Raw genomic sequence first — 19,021 nt, forward strand, 5'->3', positions numbered from 1 at the left:
AAGATTAAAATATACTCACTATTTACTCACCCTTCACTTGTTTCAATACTATAGGAGTTATTAGATTGTCTTCTTTTTGTGTTCAATTTAAAAAAAATGTTTGAAATAAGTGAAGGGTGTAATGAAAATGCTAAGTAATTTTTGGGTGAATTATCTCTAAAAATGCATGCAGACGATAAACTTTTACTCCATTATGATTCAACTCTGTATTTAACTATAATCCCAATTTAACATTGCATATCCTGCTATGTGACTATTGCGGATGCACACGTTGCAGTATCGATGCTGAAACGATATATTGTGCAGCCCTAACTTTAATATAGCTTAGTTGTCTTTACTTTTTTTCTGTCCTTGGCCAAAAACATGCTCTCACATTATTAGTGCTGTTTAAGCATTATCAAAATCAATTTTACATAAATATAAAAATACATTTAAACTGAATAGATTGTTGCGTGTTTTATGATATGCTGTAATAAACTTGAACGTGCACTGTTTTTCTTATTATTTACCATGCATACATAGACATTACATGAATCAATAGGTCATGAGAATTTACTTGAAAGTTCTAGAAAAGTCTTAGAAAAGTCGTGGAATTTTAGTAGTAAAAATGTGTATGAACCCTGAACTCAGTGATAATCAAAAGTTAGTTACAATACATTGATGTATGGAATAGAATTCCTCATGATGGGACGGAAGAAAGGGCCCAAAATCTTGTGAAAGTGTCCAATGTTGCCTTTTAAAAGAGACCTTGTTCCTTCCAATTGCAGAGTACATATCAATTCTTCAAGCCATAGTTCAGCAGTTGGAGGATTGCCGTTTTCCCAGAACAATAATAACAGCTTTTTGTCTGTTAAGATAGTCCACACATGAGTATTTCCAGATATAGTCAAAAACAGACAACAATGCAGGTGTTTTCAAAAATCTACACTTACTACTTTGGCTGCATTTACACTGCACTGTTCAAGTGACTCGATTCCGATTTGTTCTCCCACCATGTTGCACAGATCGGATATGGCCTATGTACGTGTAAGCAGGAACAAATCACATGGATTCCGATTTATTCAAATCAGATTCAGGCCTTGTTCATATGTGGAAATTTATCCGATATAAATCGGATCTGTGCCCTCGTGTCTGCAGTGTAAGCAGGTAGATCGGATTTTCACCTGTAAATGCGAGTCGCACGTCGTTAAAAACCATAGCGCATGACGTCAAGTCTGACGCTTTCATTTCAGAACAGACTTTAGCAGAGTCCCAAACCTTAAATCTCATACACGAGGACTTAAACAGCTTTTATATTGTCATATATCACAGGTATTTAAGCATGTTAACAAGAGCGGGAGAGCGCAATGTCCACCACCAAACATAAACTAATGTAAAACTAGTGCATACATCACGTGCATAAATTACGCTATGAACATTACATTAAGATGCCTAACTGTTTAAAAAAAAAGGCTAAATATCAAAAAGAAGATGGACAAATGAGAACCTTTCTGTCTTAAACTATAGTAAAACCGCTTGTCAAAAGCTGCGAACAGATTACCTACAGGAATATAGAAAAGAGCGCTCTTTAATTATCAGCTGTCAGTCAGCGCCCGCTCTTTTTTTTTCTTCTGGTCAATGCGCCTTTGCCGTGTGCTGTGTAAATGCAGACGATCAGATACGAGTCACTTTTAAAAGATGATGTAAGCATGTCATCAATAAACAAAAATCAGATACAGTCACAAAATCAGAATTGATCGAGATCTGCAGTGTAAATGCAGCCTGTTTTGCATTAAATGGTTTGTTTTTGAGTAGAACTGACTTGAGCATCTGATTTTTGCTCTGTGCTGTTGTGCTTTCAGTTTCTCCATCTCACTCACGGTGAGTTTAGGCGAGGGAATGTTTATTAAGTAAAACTGGACGATCGGATACGAGTCACTTTTAAAAGATGATGTAAGCAGGGCGTCAAAAAATCGGATACAGTCACAAAATCGCAATTGATCATCAAGATCTGCAGTGTAAATGCAGCCTTTGTAACTCATTTTCAGATTTATTGGTTTTCAGTCGCAAAAAAAAACTGTTGTACTGGAAACAAATAGGCAAAATGTATAAATGTGGACCGTTTTTGGCAAAACAACGGGCACTGTCTTCATTAGCAGTGTTGGGCACGTTCCTTTAAAGGAGTATTTAGTTATAGTTAGTTATAGTCAGGGGCGTCGCTAGACCCAATTCACTGGGGCACGTGCCCCAGTGAAAATCTCCAGTGCCCCAGTAAATGCATTGAGATATGATTTACTTCATATGCAAGTGTATTTATTAAGAGAGGTAATTCCTAAATAAAGACGTTATTCTCTATGTGCAACTGAACCAACGCTGGTGAAAGCAATGTAATCAAAAAGCAAACTGACGTGCCCCAGTAGAGCTTTATGTCTAGCAACGCCCCTGGTTATAGTTATAGTTAGTTACGTCTCACAAATAGTAACTGGGTATATAATTACAAAAGTAACTAATTACCAGGGAAAGTAACTATTGCGTTACTTTAAAAAGTCTAATTTGTCAAATGACTATGAGATAAATATAAACAATTGTACACTAATAAACATTATTTTAATGTTGTTGTGGGACAATGTGAGAGACAATGGCAGCATGTCCTCAACTGTATATCTAGATATTATTTGGTTTAATTCTGTCTGAGTAATAAGTGTTTACTGTGGAGAAAAATTACGCTTCAGTTGCTTTGACGTTGTGGCTTCGCCTCCTCCTTTGGTAGCAGAGCTCACGTTATCACTTGCATAGCCACTAAATTTGAGGTGCTTCATTAGATTAGAATTACTTGTCATCAATGCAGAGGGACTCTTTTTTTTTCCCTGGGCTTAAGTTGCATTTACATTCTTGCATACATAATACATAAACATTTTTACCTTTCACCCCAAAGAGGGGAAAATAGCGCTTATATTTCCAGTTTGCAAACGTTACCTTTAAACTTGTTGGATTTGGCATCGTCAATGGTGGTGCTCCTGGTCGTTTGTGTGTGAACCTGCACTATTTGCTGACCACCCCGAAAGTCAATGTATAGTTCACACCCTGAATAGGCCCCCTTTAAAATATCTTCTTTTGTGTTCAACAAATGCAAAGCAGTTTATAGTTTTCATTGTCCTTTTAATACCAGCTGTAAACAAAGCCTTATAATGTTTGCCAGTGAAATTGTAACCACTTCTGTCATCAGAGCATTTGTAGTAAATCATTATCGGTGGATTACATGTTTAATTATGGTTAACTAACTGCAGGATGGTGAAAGGAAAGTCTTGACATGTCTTTTTCTCTCACTTATATCTATATCACATAACTTTTATGTCATTTTTGACATGTTATCATTTTTGAAAAGCTTTCTCCTAGCATGAACTCGTATATCCTTGAGGGAATATAAATGTAGATCTTTATATAAACTTTCTATCTCACTCAAAACATCAGTCAACATGTGTGGGTTTTGTTCTGGTTTTCAGGTCGTATTCCAGACAGTCTTAGAAACTGCGTCAACAAAGAGTTTTTTGTGACTACGGCGCCGTGGGGGGTGATGGAGCAGCAGGTTCATCCGGAGCTCAACGGCGGAGCCTACAGGTGATAAAAGACATCTGAAACATGCCATCCATCGTTGCGTACTTCACCTGTCATATACTAACCATTACCTGTCATACACTAGTCTATTCATTTTTGAGTTTGTCATCTCAATCACATATTTTTGAGAAGCAGTTCGTTCTTTCAGTCATTTAAAAAAATATATATTTAATATAATTTACTTAAAAAGAGTTATTGTAATGTGTGTGCGTTATTCATATGTAAATTATAGTTAAATACATACAATCGAAGACAAAACTATTAGACCTCCTGTGAAATTTTTATTAATTTATTCTTTTGCAAATATTTCCCCAATGTAAATAAAATTTTCGCAGTATTTCCTGTAATATTTTTTCTTCTGGAGAAAGTCTTATATCTTTAGGTTTGGCTGGAGTAAAAGCAGTTTTAAAAGAATTTTTAAATAATGATAGTTTTTTTGGACATATTTATTTCAAGTTATCAGGATGAATGTACAAGTGAAAAATAATAATAGTTTTAAAAAATGGTCACTTTATTTTGATGGTCCGTTTGTTGAATTTAAGTTACATTGCATCTACATGTCAACTAATTCTCATTAGATTATAAGAAGACTGTTAGGATGGGATTAGGGTTGGGGCTAGGGTTAGTGTAAGTTGACATGTTCTTGCAAAGTTTCTTATTGTCAGTTAAATGTCTGTTGAGAGAGAGCGTATCAACAGATATTTAGCAGACAGTCTGCTAATATTCAAATGGACCATCAAAATAAAGTGTTACCATAACAATTGTTAAGGTTAAAATTTTTTGCCCCCTTAAGGTTTTTTTTTCACTACAGAACAAACCACTATTGTCCAATGACTTGCCTAATTAAACTAATAGGGTATATGCCGATCTAGTGTTTTTCCCACACTGATAAACTTCCGGTGACCTGTTTCCATGTTGTACGATTCCTTTTACAGCATCGATGTTGTAATGTAATTAAAATACATTCAGTTAAATAAACTTTGACATTCATTTAGTCTTCAAGCGTAAAACGAGACAAAAAGCCGTTTACTCGCACGCGCCCGTCAGAATCGGCAGGCTAGCGCAGAAGCGCCATTGAATATACAGGGGTAAAATAAATTTTCATATTATAAAGACATGGCGGGGGAAAATGTAATTTAATGCAGTGCTTCTTGTACATTCTGATACCCACTTTATATCGGATATCACTCAGCCAGTGGAGATCGCAAATTTTTAAAGAAAACAGACCTTTAAAGTGTCGATTTTAGCATTGGCATATAGTTGACCGGAAGCGCTTAACCCAGGTTACTGGCAAATTAAAAGTCCTATTAGCATACTTCTGCATATACCCTGTTAACCCAGTTAACCCTTTAAATATCAGATTAGGCTGAATACTAGTGTCTTGCAAAATAACTAGTGAAATATTGTGTACCATCATCGTGGTAGACAAAGATAAAAAAAAAAAAAAAGAGTGATTAAAACTATTGTTTAAAAATGTTTTTAAAATATTACACATCAATCGGGAAACATTTTTACAAGAATTTAAATTTCATAGGAGGGCTATTCATTTGCCTTCCGTTATATGGGACATTCTACCAGAAACGTACATTCTCTGTTCCTGAAATAAAAACAACATAAATAAAGTGAATAAAAGTATTTCAACCCAAAAGTTTCTAAAATGGCCTGATGGTTGATTTCTGTGAATTGTTCACAGATTTTATTCCTTTATTAAAATCATTGTATTTGTTCTCAGCCCAACTGAACCTACAGCTTTAACAGTTTTGTCATGCTAAAAACTTATTTAGAGAAAAATTAAAATTCTAATCATTTTCTTATCATTCACATCAATTGATTAAAAACATGAAATCATAAATAAATTCAACAAATATATACTATTATTGTCCCCATGTCTCTGTCAGTCCTGTCACATTTGCATAAAAAAATGCGTGCACTACACCTTTAAGACATTAGGCCCTATCATACACCCGCGCAATAAGTTTGGCACGATGTGTTGCTATTTTCAGACCAACGCAGCCCTAATTTTCACTTTTTGCACCACGCTCTTTAAATAGCAAAACCATTTGCACCACTTTATGGACTCATGGTTGTTCTGGTCTAGAATGGAGGTGTGTTAAGGTGCATTGTTGTCACGTTGCTATTTTGAGGAACTAAAATAGACAGCACAATTGACCAGATGAAAGCAGGTCTAAAGTCCAGCACAGAGCGTGTTAGTTGTGCATCTTAAACGTGTGCACATTGCTTAATACACTCAAGATGTACAGCAATACACAGATAGCTTTACAAATTAAAAAAAAAGGATTAATATGTTACAAAAATGATTACTTTCTAAATAAATATAAAAACCACTGCCTCCATGCCCTCATCTTGGGGGGCTTTTTTCAGTTTATTCATGACAATTGGCTTTTGTATAATGTTATTATTAGAATTATTTATTATATGCATATTTATATTTGTTTAATAAAAACAAGCTTAGATTATTCCACCTGTCAGGTTTTAGACCATATGGGGCATAGCATGTGTGTTTGGATATAACTCATTATTATTGTTCATTTATTCGTTTGCTGGAAACTAGAACTGAATTTGGAAATAGTTTTGAACAAATCTTTGTGCTTAACAAACGAAATTAAGTATGTAGGCTAATGGATGTCTTTAGTGGAGTGCGAACAACACCGTTTCCTTATCCACGGAAGTAAAGAGTAAAAGAGAAAGTAAAGAGGTTGAATGGAGGAGGCTCGCTCTTTATCCTTGCACTGCAGATGCTTTGTTTAACTGTTTTCTAGATAGTGAAGCATTTAGTTTTTCCACTTACAAAGTCATGTAAATAGCAAATGCACAATGGCACGACTCAACTGACTCTTAAAGGGAATGGGAGATGAGACTCTGATTAGTTTAATGCACGTTATCCTCAAAACACACCCATAACTCATTAAGAGAATAAGCACAACCCTGTTAGACCATGCGACAGGGCGCAAATCATATTTTTCCATTCTTAATATAGCAAAAGGTGATTCGAACACACCCTTAATACTTTTGCGTCATGCGCTTTAGACTTTGCACTTAGATAGTTAAAATAGAGCCCTATGACTTAGAGCAGGCATGTCCAAGCTCGGTCCTGGAGGGCCGGTGTCCTGCAAAGTTTAGTTCCAACCCCAATCAGATACACCTGGGCTAGCTAATCAAGCACTTACTAGGCTTTCTAGAAACATCCGTGCAGGTGTGTTGAGGCAAGTTGGAGCTAAAATCTGCAGGACACCGGCCCTCCAGGACCGAGTTTGGACACCCCTGACTTAGAGGAAGTGTCATCATTTGATGGAGGAGAAGCTGACAGTGATCAAGGACTTGTTCTGTCATTGAATTGTATGATTTTATGCTTGTTTTTGTATGATTTGTTGAGGAAGACAAGCTTAAAGGTCAGGCCCTGTCACGTTTTTAAGTAAAAATGTACGTTTCTGGTAGAATGTCCCATATATTTGTATTGAAAAGATAGTAAATGTAATAGAAAAAAAATAGTAGTATTTTGTTTAGTCATAGAAAAGTATAATTATTGTCACAAAAATGATTGAGGACTCTTAATCTTAATTAAATGACAATCAAACCCAGAACCATTACATTCCTTCCAACCCTGATCCTGGCTTTTCCCCCCGCTGGACTCAAGATCATTTAATCCTCGCTGAGGGATCAATAAATGCTCAACACATTCATTCATTCATTCTACAGGCTGTTCAATCAGCCAATCAGACAACTTTTATTAGTTCACCCTGTGTAGTGAGAGTCCCTCTAGACCGGTGTTTCCCAACCCTGTTCCTGGAGGCACACCAACAGTACATATTTTGGATGTCTCCCTTTTCTGACCCATTAACTTCAGGTGTTGGAGTCTCTTCTGATGGTATGATGAGTTGATTCAGGTGTGTTTGATTAGGGAGAGGTTGAAAATGTGTACTGTTGGTGTGCCTTCAGGAACAGGGTTGGGGAAACACTGCTCTAGACCACATCATGCAAATACACTCCCCCAGTATGGAGCCAGATCAGTCTCAAAAATAATACATTTACTAAATGAAATTCATACATGCACAGCACAATTCACATTTACAAAATCCAATTTGTAAATTTATAAACAATTTGTGAATTCACAAGAAAAAAATCATGAATATTTTCACCAAATGAATTGGATGTGTTGGATTTGTGTGTTTATGAATCGTGTTTTGAATTTATGAATTTGTGAATGCGAATTGTGTTGTGGATCTATGAATTGTATTTTGTAAATGTATTATTTTTTTAGACTGATCTGGCTTCATACCCCTGCCCACATAAATGAACCAAACCCCTACATGGACAACAGGGGCGTAACAGCCATTTTAAAAGTGGGGGGGACAGCTGTATGGTCACCCAAAAGTGATTAATGATTTATTAGCAATAAAGTTTATTTAATAATCTTTTAACCAAAATTCTAAAATAATTACAAAATATTAATAATAACAATAAATAAACAGAACCACACACATTTAAATTAAGCATTACTCTGTGTGAAAATATTTTAAATACTACAATTCCAATTGCAAAATTGCAAGTTGATACTACACATATAACGTGAGATGGACATCGCCATGTGTACTTGCGGCCGATGCGTCATTCATAAAAGCAGAACACGCAGGATTCAACACGTAAATTCACCAATTACTCCCCAAATACATGCAAGTAAGTGGTTGGTAAACTTAGATAGGAGTAGATTCAACTTTATAGTTACTTTCAGTATGTGTATCTGCGTACTGCATATTGCGACTGCTCAAGCAGTGCTCGTAATATCGAGCGAAAAAAAGAAAAAGACAGCTGTGAACATAACCAGCTTTGTCTTTTCTGTAGGGAATACAGTTTAGATCTTTTTAGGGTGAGAGGTTTTTTAGTTAATGCCGTCCGTCACTGAATGTGTCAGGAATACCGAAAACAAAACCAACTTAACCTCGCTGTCTTTCTCTGGCTCAGCACCAGACAAGACACCAGCACCAGGGACTTTACGGTTTTCACTTCAAAACTGAACAAAAGTAGGATTCTGTAACGTTAGTGATTTACCGTGATTTACCCAGCTGTAGCTGTTGCTCCCTTCTGCATCATCACTGTCTTTGACTGCAAAGTGAATGAATGAAGCTCGTGGCAGACGCTCAAGAGATTCGCGCTGTGATTGGCTGAGTGATCGTTCACTCAAATCAAGTAACAAATCAGAACACTTGCGGCTGCTAGGTCAAATAAAACGTGTGGGCCAGTCAGGGGACAGAGTAACCTGTTTCCGAAAAGTGAGGGGGACGTGTCCCCCCCCGTCCCCCCCGGTTGCTACGCCCCTGATGGACAACACCACCTCTAATTTCACCCAAGATTATTTTAGTAAACAAAGACTTAATGTATTATTCAAAAAACATTTTTGTAAACTGAAATAAAAAATTCAAGCGAAATGTAAAACTACCAACAATCACTGAAAAAACTAACTCAAATAAAATGATAATTAGCAAAAATATGTATTGTTTTCAGGGTCCCACTTTTATATCAAGTAAGTACTTGCATCAAAATATAAATACAATGTACCTACTGTAATCATGATGTATTTGGGAAAGACTTCTGGTGCTCTTGAGGTGGGATATGGGTAGAGTTAGGGACAGGTTTAATAGTATGGGTATGTTTAAGGGTGGATTAAGGTGTAAGTGATGGTCAACAGAGTAATTACAAATATAATTACAGGAATTAGTAACCGATGAAATTTCATGCATATTTAATCAAGCATTAGTACAATGTAAAAACATGTATTTAGACAATAAGTACATCGAAACATATTAATTTCAGTGTACGTACATATTAGTTAAGACCACTTAATTTAACGTGGGACCATTTTTAGAATTAATAAGCTCTTATTTTGTGGTTGAAAATCTGACCTGGGGCTGTTAAGAAAAATGTCTGTAGATGCGCTTTTACAGTCAACCTCATGATTATATTCAGACGTTCTGTCTATTCTTCGTTTGCCAACAAATGTAAACTAGGCATGTTTAACCACATACACAGTATGATCTTTAATATGAAGATGATTGTTTGTATTCTTCATAATTTGTACTTTTATCTGTCGCATTTGCATGGGTTTTTCTTCAGTGACTACGTTTACATGGACATCAGTAATTGAATGATTTGCCTTAATCTGAATAAGACAGTAAAATGATTAAGGTGTCTACATGAGTTGCTTTTTGAATGTTCCTTTCATGATCCTGTTTTACATGTTATAGCACATTACATCGATTAACGTCGAAGCGTCACCGCGCTATCCGCATTTCCTCTGGAGTTTCGTGTAATTTCGGGTGTTTCATTTTTAATTTGTCGACTTTAACAGCAGTTTGGCACTTTAATTCAGGAACATTTCATTCATGCCCCCATGACAAACTGAGGTATTGGATGCAAGTACATACACAAATACAGATACAGCTCAACTCATTGTTCAAGCTCTTGTTCTCTCCAAACTGGACTATTGCAACTCTCTGCTAGCCGGGCTACCAGCTAGTTCTATCAAACCTCTTCAGCTGCTTCAGAACGCTGCAGCACGAGTAGTCTTTGATGAACCCAAAAGAGCACATGTCACTCCGCTACTCACCCGTTTGCACTGGCTGCCAGTTGCTGCCCGCATCAAATTCAAAGCTCTGATGTTTGCTTACAAAGTGACCTCTAGCTTGGCTCCTTCATATCTGCTCTCACTTCTGCAGATATATGTGCCCTCCAGAAACTTGCGTTCTGTGAATGAACGTCGCCTCATTGTTCCATCCCAAAGAGGGAAGAAATCACTTTCCCGAACTCTCACATTCAACCTGCCCAGTTGGTGGAATGAACTCCCTAACTACATCAGAACAGCAGAGTCACTTGCTGTCTTCAAGAAACGACTAAAAACTCAACTGTTTAGTCTCCATTTTCCTCCCAATCTGCAATTGCCTCTCTGGCTATACCACTAACTGTGCCCTCTCTCTCTCTCTCTCTCAAAAAAAAAATAAAAAAAAAAATAAAATTTTTTTTACTAATGCTTTGCTTCTTAGACTTTCCACACCTGAAACTTGTCTATAGCACTTGTTCACTGCTGCTCTTATAGTTGTGTGAATTGCTTCCTTGTCCTCATTTGTAAGTCGCTTTGGATAAAAGCAACTGCTAAATGACTAAATGTAAATGTAAGTAAAATGTAAGGACTGCTGGAAGAGTGTTGTTTTAATGGACTGATACCGCACGCAGAAGGAAAAATAAAACCTGCATTTTGCCATTGCGGGCGTCTGTGTTCCTTTACTAACTCTGTAGTTGCAGAGAATAATATCAAACAGCCGTGTGTGTATGGAATATCCTGTCTCAAAATGCATCGTAAAGTCCTACATGATGGTAATAGTTTGATTGCGGTGTTTACAAGCCTATACTGCACTTCAATAATGCGACTAAAATAGGCATACTCCACATGTCTTAATTCGGTTTCTGTTTAGTTTGATTATGACTTTAGTCGGATTAAGGTCATCAAAAATCACTGTTTACATGGTAGACTCTTAATTAGAGTATTGTTTTAATCCTAATAAAATCAGATTATTAGTGTCCGTGTAAACGTGTTCAATGTCTGTTCAAACAATTATTTTGCTTTTATTTCTAAGAGGTTTGTGCAAGAGTTGATGTTACAAATACTAAACTTTGCTCTGGTTGACACTTGATGTGTTCTGTTACATTTAGTCATTTAGCAGACCCTTTTTCTCTAAAGTGACTTACAATTGAGGAGGCATTCAGCGATTCAATAAGAAGGCATAACACAGAAGAAGTGATTAATATACAAATGAACTGTTAGTGCTAGAGATAGGAGGTGGGAGTGTGTTTTTTTATAGAGTGAGTGTTTCTACAGGTGGTTTGTCAAGTGCACTCACCTGTGTGAAGCTGACTTCATAAATGCACATCGTTTTTTTAAAGATATGGCGTGATTGAAAGTGTCTGGTGCAAATGTATAAAACTGGTGCAAGTGTCAATTAAAGTGTCAGAGCAATAAAAGAGTGTGTTTTCTACAGGTGGTTTATGAAGCCCACTCACCTGTGTGAGGAACACTACCGAAAACTACTCTAATAAACTACTAAATATATAAAAACTAAATAGAAATGAGTTCAACTGAACCAAAACTATCAAAACAAGCTAAACAAACTAAAGCTAAACTGAAATGTACGACAAATTTAAAAATACTATCAAAATATTAACTAAAGTAAACATGCGAAACTGTAATAACGTTGGTTTCACCCGCTGTGACCCTGAACGCCTCCCCAAACTAACCCCTCATTTTAATGCATTAACTCCCTAAAGCACACATGCAAACAGTCTGACTGCTTCTCTCGCTCAGCAGAGTCGCCCAGCCGCTACCAGCCGTCTCTCCCGGCGGCCTGCAAGACAAAATGTATACCTAAACAGTGACAGGTAAATATTGCTGAAAGTCCTCGAAGAGGTCAAGACACTGTGGGGAGATGAGTTTTGATTATAAACCCTTGATGAACTTAACAGTGGCATCTGAAACATGATTTCACTTTGATTTTGGGATGTTTTCGTTTTGATTTTGAACATTTCTCATTTTCATGTGCTCAGTATGACATGCTGTGATGTGAAATCTGATGATTTATGGAAATGTTACATAAGGGCTGTTGTTTTTAATTCATTATTATTATTATTATTATTATTATTATTATTATTATTATTATTATTATCATTATTATTATTATTATTATTATTATTAGTGTTGTTTAACAGAGCAAGGAAATAAGACTTTCTCCAAAAGAAATAATATAATATAATATAATATAATATAATATAATATAATATAATATAATATAATATAATATAATGTAACAATATAATATAATATAATATAATATAATATAATATAATATAATATAATATAATATAATATAATATAATATAATATAATATAATAAAGTCTATTTCTTTTTATTATATTATATTAAATTATATTAAATTATATTATATTATATTATATTATATTATATTATATTATATTGTTACATTATATTATATTATATTATATTATATTATATTGTTACATTATATTATATTATATTATATTATATTATATTTTATTATATTGTTTTATTATATTATATTATATTATATTATATTATATTATATTATATTATATTATATTATATTATATTATATTATATTATATTATATTATATTATATTATGTTATATTACATTATATTATATTGTTTTATTATATTATAATATATTATATTGTATTATATTATATTATATTATATTATATTATATTATATTATATTATATTATATTATATTATATTATATTATATTATATTGTTATATTATATTATATTGTATTATATTATATTGTTATAATATATTATATTGTTATATTATATTATATTATATTATATTATATTATATTATATTATATTATATTATATTATATTATATTATATTGTATTATATTATATTGTTATATTATATTATATTATATTATATTATATTATATTATATTATTTTGTTACATTATATTATATTATATTATATTATTTTGTTACATTATATTATATTATATTATATTATATTATATTATATTATATTATATTATATTATATTATATTATATTATATTATATTGTTATAATATATTATATTGTTATATTATATTATATTGTTATATTATATTATATTGTTATATTATATTATATTATATTATATTATATTATTTTGTTACATTATATTATATTATATTATATTATATTGTTATAATATATTATATTGTTATATTATATTATATTATATTATATTATATTGTTATATTATATTATATTATATTATATTATATCATATTATATCATATTATATTATATTATTATATTATATTATATTATATTATATTATATTGTTATATTATATTATATTATTGTCTTATATTATATTTTATTATATTATATTATATTGTTATATTATATTATATTGTTGTCTTATCTTATCTTATCTTATATTGTTGTATTATATTATATTGTTATATTATATTATATTATATTGTTAAATTATATTATATTATATTATATTGTTATATTATATTGTTATATTATATTATATTATATTATATTGTTATATTATATTATATTATATTATATTATATTGTTTTATTATATTATATTATATTATATTATATTATATTGTATTATATTATATTATATTATTTCTTTTGGAGAAAGTCTTATTTCTTCTGGTTTGGCTGGAATAAAAGCAGTTTTTATTTATCTATTTTTTTTAGACATTTTTAAGGTAATATTAATATTATAAGATTCAGCCAGTTTGTCCAATGGCGGTGTCTACTGGTGGATGAAGGTTCACTGCATGTTTGGTCTTTCCAGAGCACAAAGTTGAATTAGTTTAAATTTAATCTGACTTCAATTTTCATATGAGATTAGAATATTGATATATTTATCTTTCATTTATATATATATATATATATATATATATATATATATATATATATATATATATATATATATATATATAAAATAGGTCAATGTATAATTCACACCCTGGTTTAAAGTAATCATTTGTCTGGATTGGTGTTGTATAATACACTACAAAAAACTTGTAATAAGCTGCCAGTACATTTTCTGTGAGTCAAACTCATTTCTGTATACTGTATATGATTTCTTATACATAATGTATATTATTTAAAGCTACTATAATGTCAATAAACGTAACGTCACTTTGTTAAACTCTACAGTTGAATTTTCAACAATAAAAGTCGACAGAGGAGAGCAAATGCATTTCACAACAGTAAATAAACAGAAATAGCTATTAATTAACAGATATTTTTACAGTGTACTAATACTACTACTACTGATAATAATAATATTAATAAAGAGGATTCATGAATTAATTAATTATAATAAATTTGCCTTAAACTGGACTGTATATAACGCTAGTACGCAACTCATGTTTTCTCTGCCAGGTTTCCTCCAGGAGCGGTGGGTGTTTCTCCTGGTGGCATGGGTGGACAGATAGAGGGCATGATGCCAGGCGGGCTGCCCAGCGCCCATCCCCTCCCGCCCGGCACCCAGCCCAGCCTAGCCCCGTCGCCCACCCAGCTCCTCAAACACAACGACCATAGAGAACACCTCGCCAAATCCTAACCAGTCATTCAGCAAAACTGCAAATCAAAGAGACTAAGAGACAGTGAAAAAGGGGTGAACAAGCAATCAGCTGCACCGGAAAACACACACACACTTCACAGACGTCTCTCCACTGTCGTCTTCAGCGTTTTACTGTTCATTTCTGTCGTTCTGTGAAGGGGAGGAGATCGTATATATATGTTCCAATGCAAGTAGGCGGTGCTTTTTTGTCAAAAGGGGTGTGGCTAACTAACCACGCCTCCCTTTCCCACAAAACTCGCAGTTGAAAATGTTGACAGATCTCATACGCCACGCACTTCATGTCTTCCTCCATCAGGAAGAAGAAACGGGACTCACAATTTATTCAGTTATCCTTATTCTTTCTTTACATCTGCAGAATTAGTGCTCGTCTTTGTTTCAGTGTTTAAAAAAGTGCTTGATAATGATTCAAATATAAATATATATAAATATACAGTGTATCTATTAAAAGAAAAGAGAGAGAGGGCCAGAAATGAAGGTGATAGTGTAATTATTAGCTTTTTTCCGGATGTTTTTTGCGTAGCTGATCTCGTTTACAGAATTGCACAAATTCAACAAGCACCAGCTCAGAAACCACTCCGTCTTTTAGAGCACACTATTTTACTGATCGATTCAGTTCATTTCAGTGACTTGAAATGCAAACGTCAGGTTCTTAAGATATATCAAGTTTTCCAGAAAAATAAATGGCAATTTGGATTTGAGTGCATGTCAACGTTTGATTTGATTTGATTCTTTGTGTCTGAAATCCCACTAAATTGATGGCAGCTCACACAGAAAAAGGGACTGGAGTGAAAAACCGCCCCGTCTCAGGAAGAACATTCACCGGTTACTCCAAAACACACACACACACACACACACACACACACACACACACACACATCCAAATCCCCTTGCTCCTTCTCATCAGCCTATACCCGAGGTATTTTTATAGATCTGACATCATCCAGTGCGTTTATTTGGTGTTGAATGTATGGCAGTTAAATTAGATTTGTATCGTCTAGTTTAATGTTTTTTGTAACCATATTTTCCTGTGATCCTCTCCCTGTTTCTTTTATTTGATTTTTATTTGATTTTTTTGGGGTTCTTTATGTGGAAGCGCACTGTTCGGAGCTCATTGTGTTGTTTATATGCAATATTCTGAGATCCTCGGCCAACTCCAGTCAGGTTGGCTCCAGAACTGTAGGTTTGGTTTTTAGTGTGAGTATTTGTATTTGTTTATTGTACCGAGGTGAACATTTAGCATACAGTACAGTTCAAATAAAAATACCATTCTGACTTTCTGCGCTTGTGTGTTTGTTTTGCTGTACACACGTTCAGGAAGGGCAGATTAGCATCTTCTGCAGAGCTGTGACCTTCAGATGGCCTTTCACATGCTTCTTGAGGACACAAGGGGTCGCTGTGGCTCTGGGTTTATAGATTCATCTGCATGCACTGATGAGAATATATTCAGTAGATTTTGGCCGGTTAGAAAAATACAAAAACTAACACTAGTTTTTTAACACTTTGAGGTTTTTCCTGGGGTCTCTAAATGACAGGAACATTGTGAAATATTCTCTGAATCCTTTTTTTTTTCTTAATTAAACATAAATATAGACCATTTAAATGTGGTCTTGTCATTGGCCCATGAACATTTCCTGCAAGTTATCAAACTATTTGATAACTGTAACAAGAGGCAATTCAATCATAACTTAATGTTAAAACAGCTATCATAACATTATCAATATGTGGCTCTTTTTGGATTCTCGAAAGCTACAGAAATTAAAAATGCAAAACTGGAAATAAATTGGGTCTATTTTTTTTGTTTACGTCACTCAAAATGGTCTATAAATGTGGCTCAGTGGTTAGCACTGTCGCCTCACAGCAAGAAGCTCGCTGGTTCGAGTCCCGGCTGGGTCAGTTGGCATTTCTGTGTGGAGTTTGCATGTTCTCCCCGTGTTGGCGTGGGTTTACTCTGGGTGCTGCGGTTTCCCCCACAGTCCAAAGACATGCTGTAGCATTCCCAGCTGAAGAGATGCACTTTACTCTCAGGGTCTGATGTTTATAAAGTGTTTAATCTTCAGAATAAATCATCATCAGAGCTAAATAAAAGAAACAAACAAACAATTCTCATTACACATATCCTTGAAACTGTGTTAAACAAATGCTCATAACAAGCCAATAACCTGATGGATACACATTTAGAGTCTCATATTCACTGTACAGGCATAAATAATAAACTATTGTAGTAAATCTAAATAATAATAATTGTTGTAACACTAACAATGACAATATTTAATGCAGATAAAGCATTTATAAATTTAAGAATTACGTCTGCAATGACTGCAATATTAACAGCTTTAACAATTGATTAATTGTAGTACACTGAAACTGCAGCTCTGCACAAGACGTTTGGCCAGCGGAGAAATTAAAATGATCGTGCCCAACTGAGCCTGGTTTCTCTCAAGGTTTTTTTTCTTCACTTTCGCCAATTAGTGAAGTTTTTTTTCCCTCTCCGCTATCGCCACTGGTTTGCATGGTTCGGGATCTGTAGAGCTGCGCATCGTTGGATTTGCTCTTCAGTATTTGGTCTCTCAGTAGTGATTATTAAACCACACTGAACTGAGCTGAACTGAACTGAACTTAAACACTGAAAACTGAACTACACTGTTCCTATTTACTATGACCTTTTATGTGAAGCTGCTTTGACACAATCTACATTGTATAAGCGCTATACAAATAAAGGTGAATTGAATTGAATAGTACAATAGGCGATCTAATTTTAGAGAGATGAATCTAAAACACATGAAGTGACCCAAATAATGACCTTAATGGCTGTTAATGTCTTATTTGTAGTGTAAATTATAAGAAAATAGTTGTAACAATAAATTACATGCCTTTTGTACAAAACTAACAAATAACATGGACATCGGTGATATGCAGAATCCTTAAATATGTGCTAACATTAATTAAACATGAACCAAAAGACCGTCAACAAACCATAAACTGTCAAGATAAAAAGTCTTACAAATGGGTGTCATGGTGGCGCAGTGGGTAGCACAATCGCCTCACATCAAGAAGGTCGCTGGTTCGAGCATCGGCTGGGTCAGTTGGCATTTCTGTGTGGAGTTTGCATGTTCTCCCCATGTTTACGTGGGATTACTCCGGGTGCTCTGGTTTCCCCCTCAAGTCCAAGGGCATGCGCTACAGGTGAATTGGGTAAGCTAAACTGTTTGTGGTGTATGAGTATGTATGGATGTTTCCCAGTGATGGGTTGCAGCTGGAAGAGCATCCGCTGCGTAAAACAATTGCTGGAAAAGTTGGCGGTTCATTGCACTGTGGCGACCCCAGATTAATAAAGTGACTAAGCCGAAAAGAAAATTAATGAATGAATAATATGGTATATAGCCAAAAGTATACCAGACTTAAGACTTATTTTGTGCTACAGGGTCACATAATATAATATAATATAATATAATATAATATAATATAATATAATATAATATAATATAATATAATATAACATAATATAATATAATCACTTTACATAATTCTGCTGGTATATGCTCATGCTTTGCTTTTACTCCAGGATTTGCTCAGTGCTGATATTATAGGGTGTGTCTTCGGCATATGCCAGGACTTTGGACACTGCCATTGTTTTTATGAGTGTCAGTGGATCAGCTCTATCATTGTTTGAATAGTTCGCATGGACAGACAGATGCCAGACACAGTTTTACTGCTACAGTTCATGCAGAGAAGCTAAATATACTTCTGCATTAAGTAGCAAAACAGCAAAGCCATAGGAGGTGAATATCAGTTTGTATTATAACGGCCATATGCAAAGCCACCAGTTCATAAAACAAATACGAGTCATATTTATCATGACTACAGCATATTGGTTTTACATTTTGATTTAACCATTTCTAAATAAATCAGTTTATTAAATGCATTTAAAAGGAAATAAACCAGATCATTTTTTCGCAGCGCGCTAAAGCAACTCAAACTAAGAGTTACAATTTTCTTAAAAAGAAAATCTATGCATTATAATTATAAGTCAATAACAATAACATCTAATGTTTTGTGTAGTATCAAATACTTAGGCTATTAATAAAAATATTATATTACATGGATAAATCATATTTCACTTCCCCCCTCAGCGTATGAGGCGATAAATATGATTTATGCATATAGTATTCATATTAATTTTCTAATTTTATTTGTGTTTTTTCATTTCTTTATTTATTTGTATA

At 33.8% G+C, this 19,021-nt stretch overlaps 1 protein-coding gene across 5 annotated transcripts in view; it reads left to right on the forward strand.

Annotated features, from left to right (window-relative positions):
* ctbp2a (C-terminal binding protein 2a) overlaps nt 1-16,070 on the forward strand; it is a 128,269-nt gene extending 112,199 nt beyond the window's left edge. For all 5 annotated transcript variants that reach the window (XM_056476639.1, XM_056476638.1, XM_056476640.1 and 2 more), the window contains 2 exons: nt 3,483-3,597; nt 14,597-16,070. In XM_056476639.1, the coding sequence (XP_056332614.1) occupies nt 3,483-3,597; nt 14,597-14,777 (296 nt within the window). In that variant the 3' untranslated portion in view covers nt 14,778-16,070. The remainder of the gene's footprint in view (nt 1-3,482; nt 3,598-14,596) is intronic.
* The last annotated feature ends 2,951 nt before the right edge of the window (nt 16,071-19,021 follow it).

This window comes from Danio aesculapii, chromosome 17, assembly GCF_903798145.1.
Source record: "Danio aesculapii chromosome 17, fDanAes4.1, whole genome shotgun sequence".
Classification (NCBI taxonomy): domain Eukaryota; kingdom Metazoa; phylum Chordata; class Actinopteri; order Cypriniformes; family Danionidae; genus Danio; species Danio aesculapii.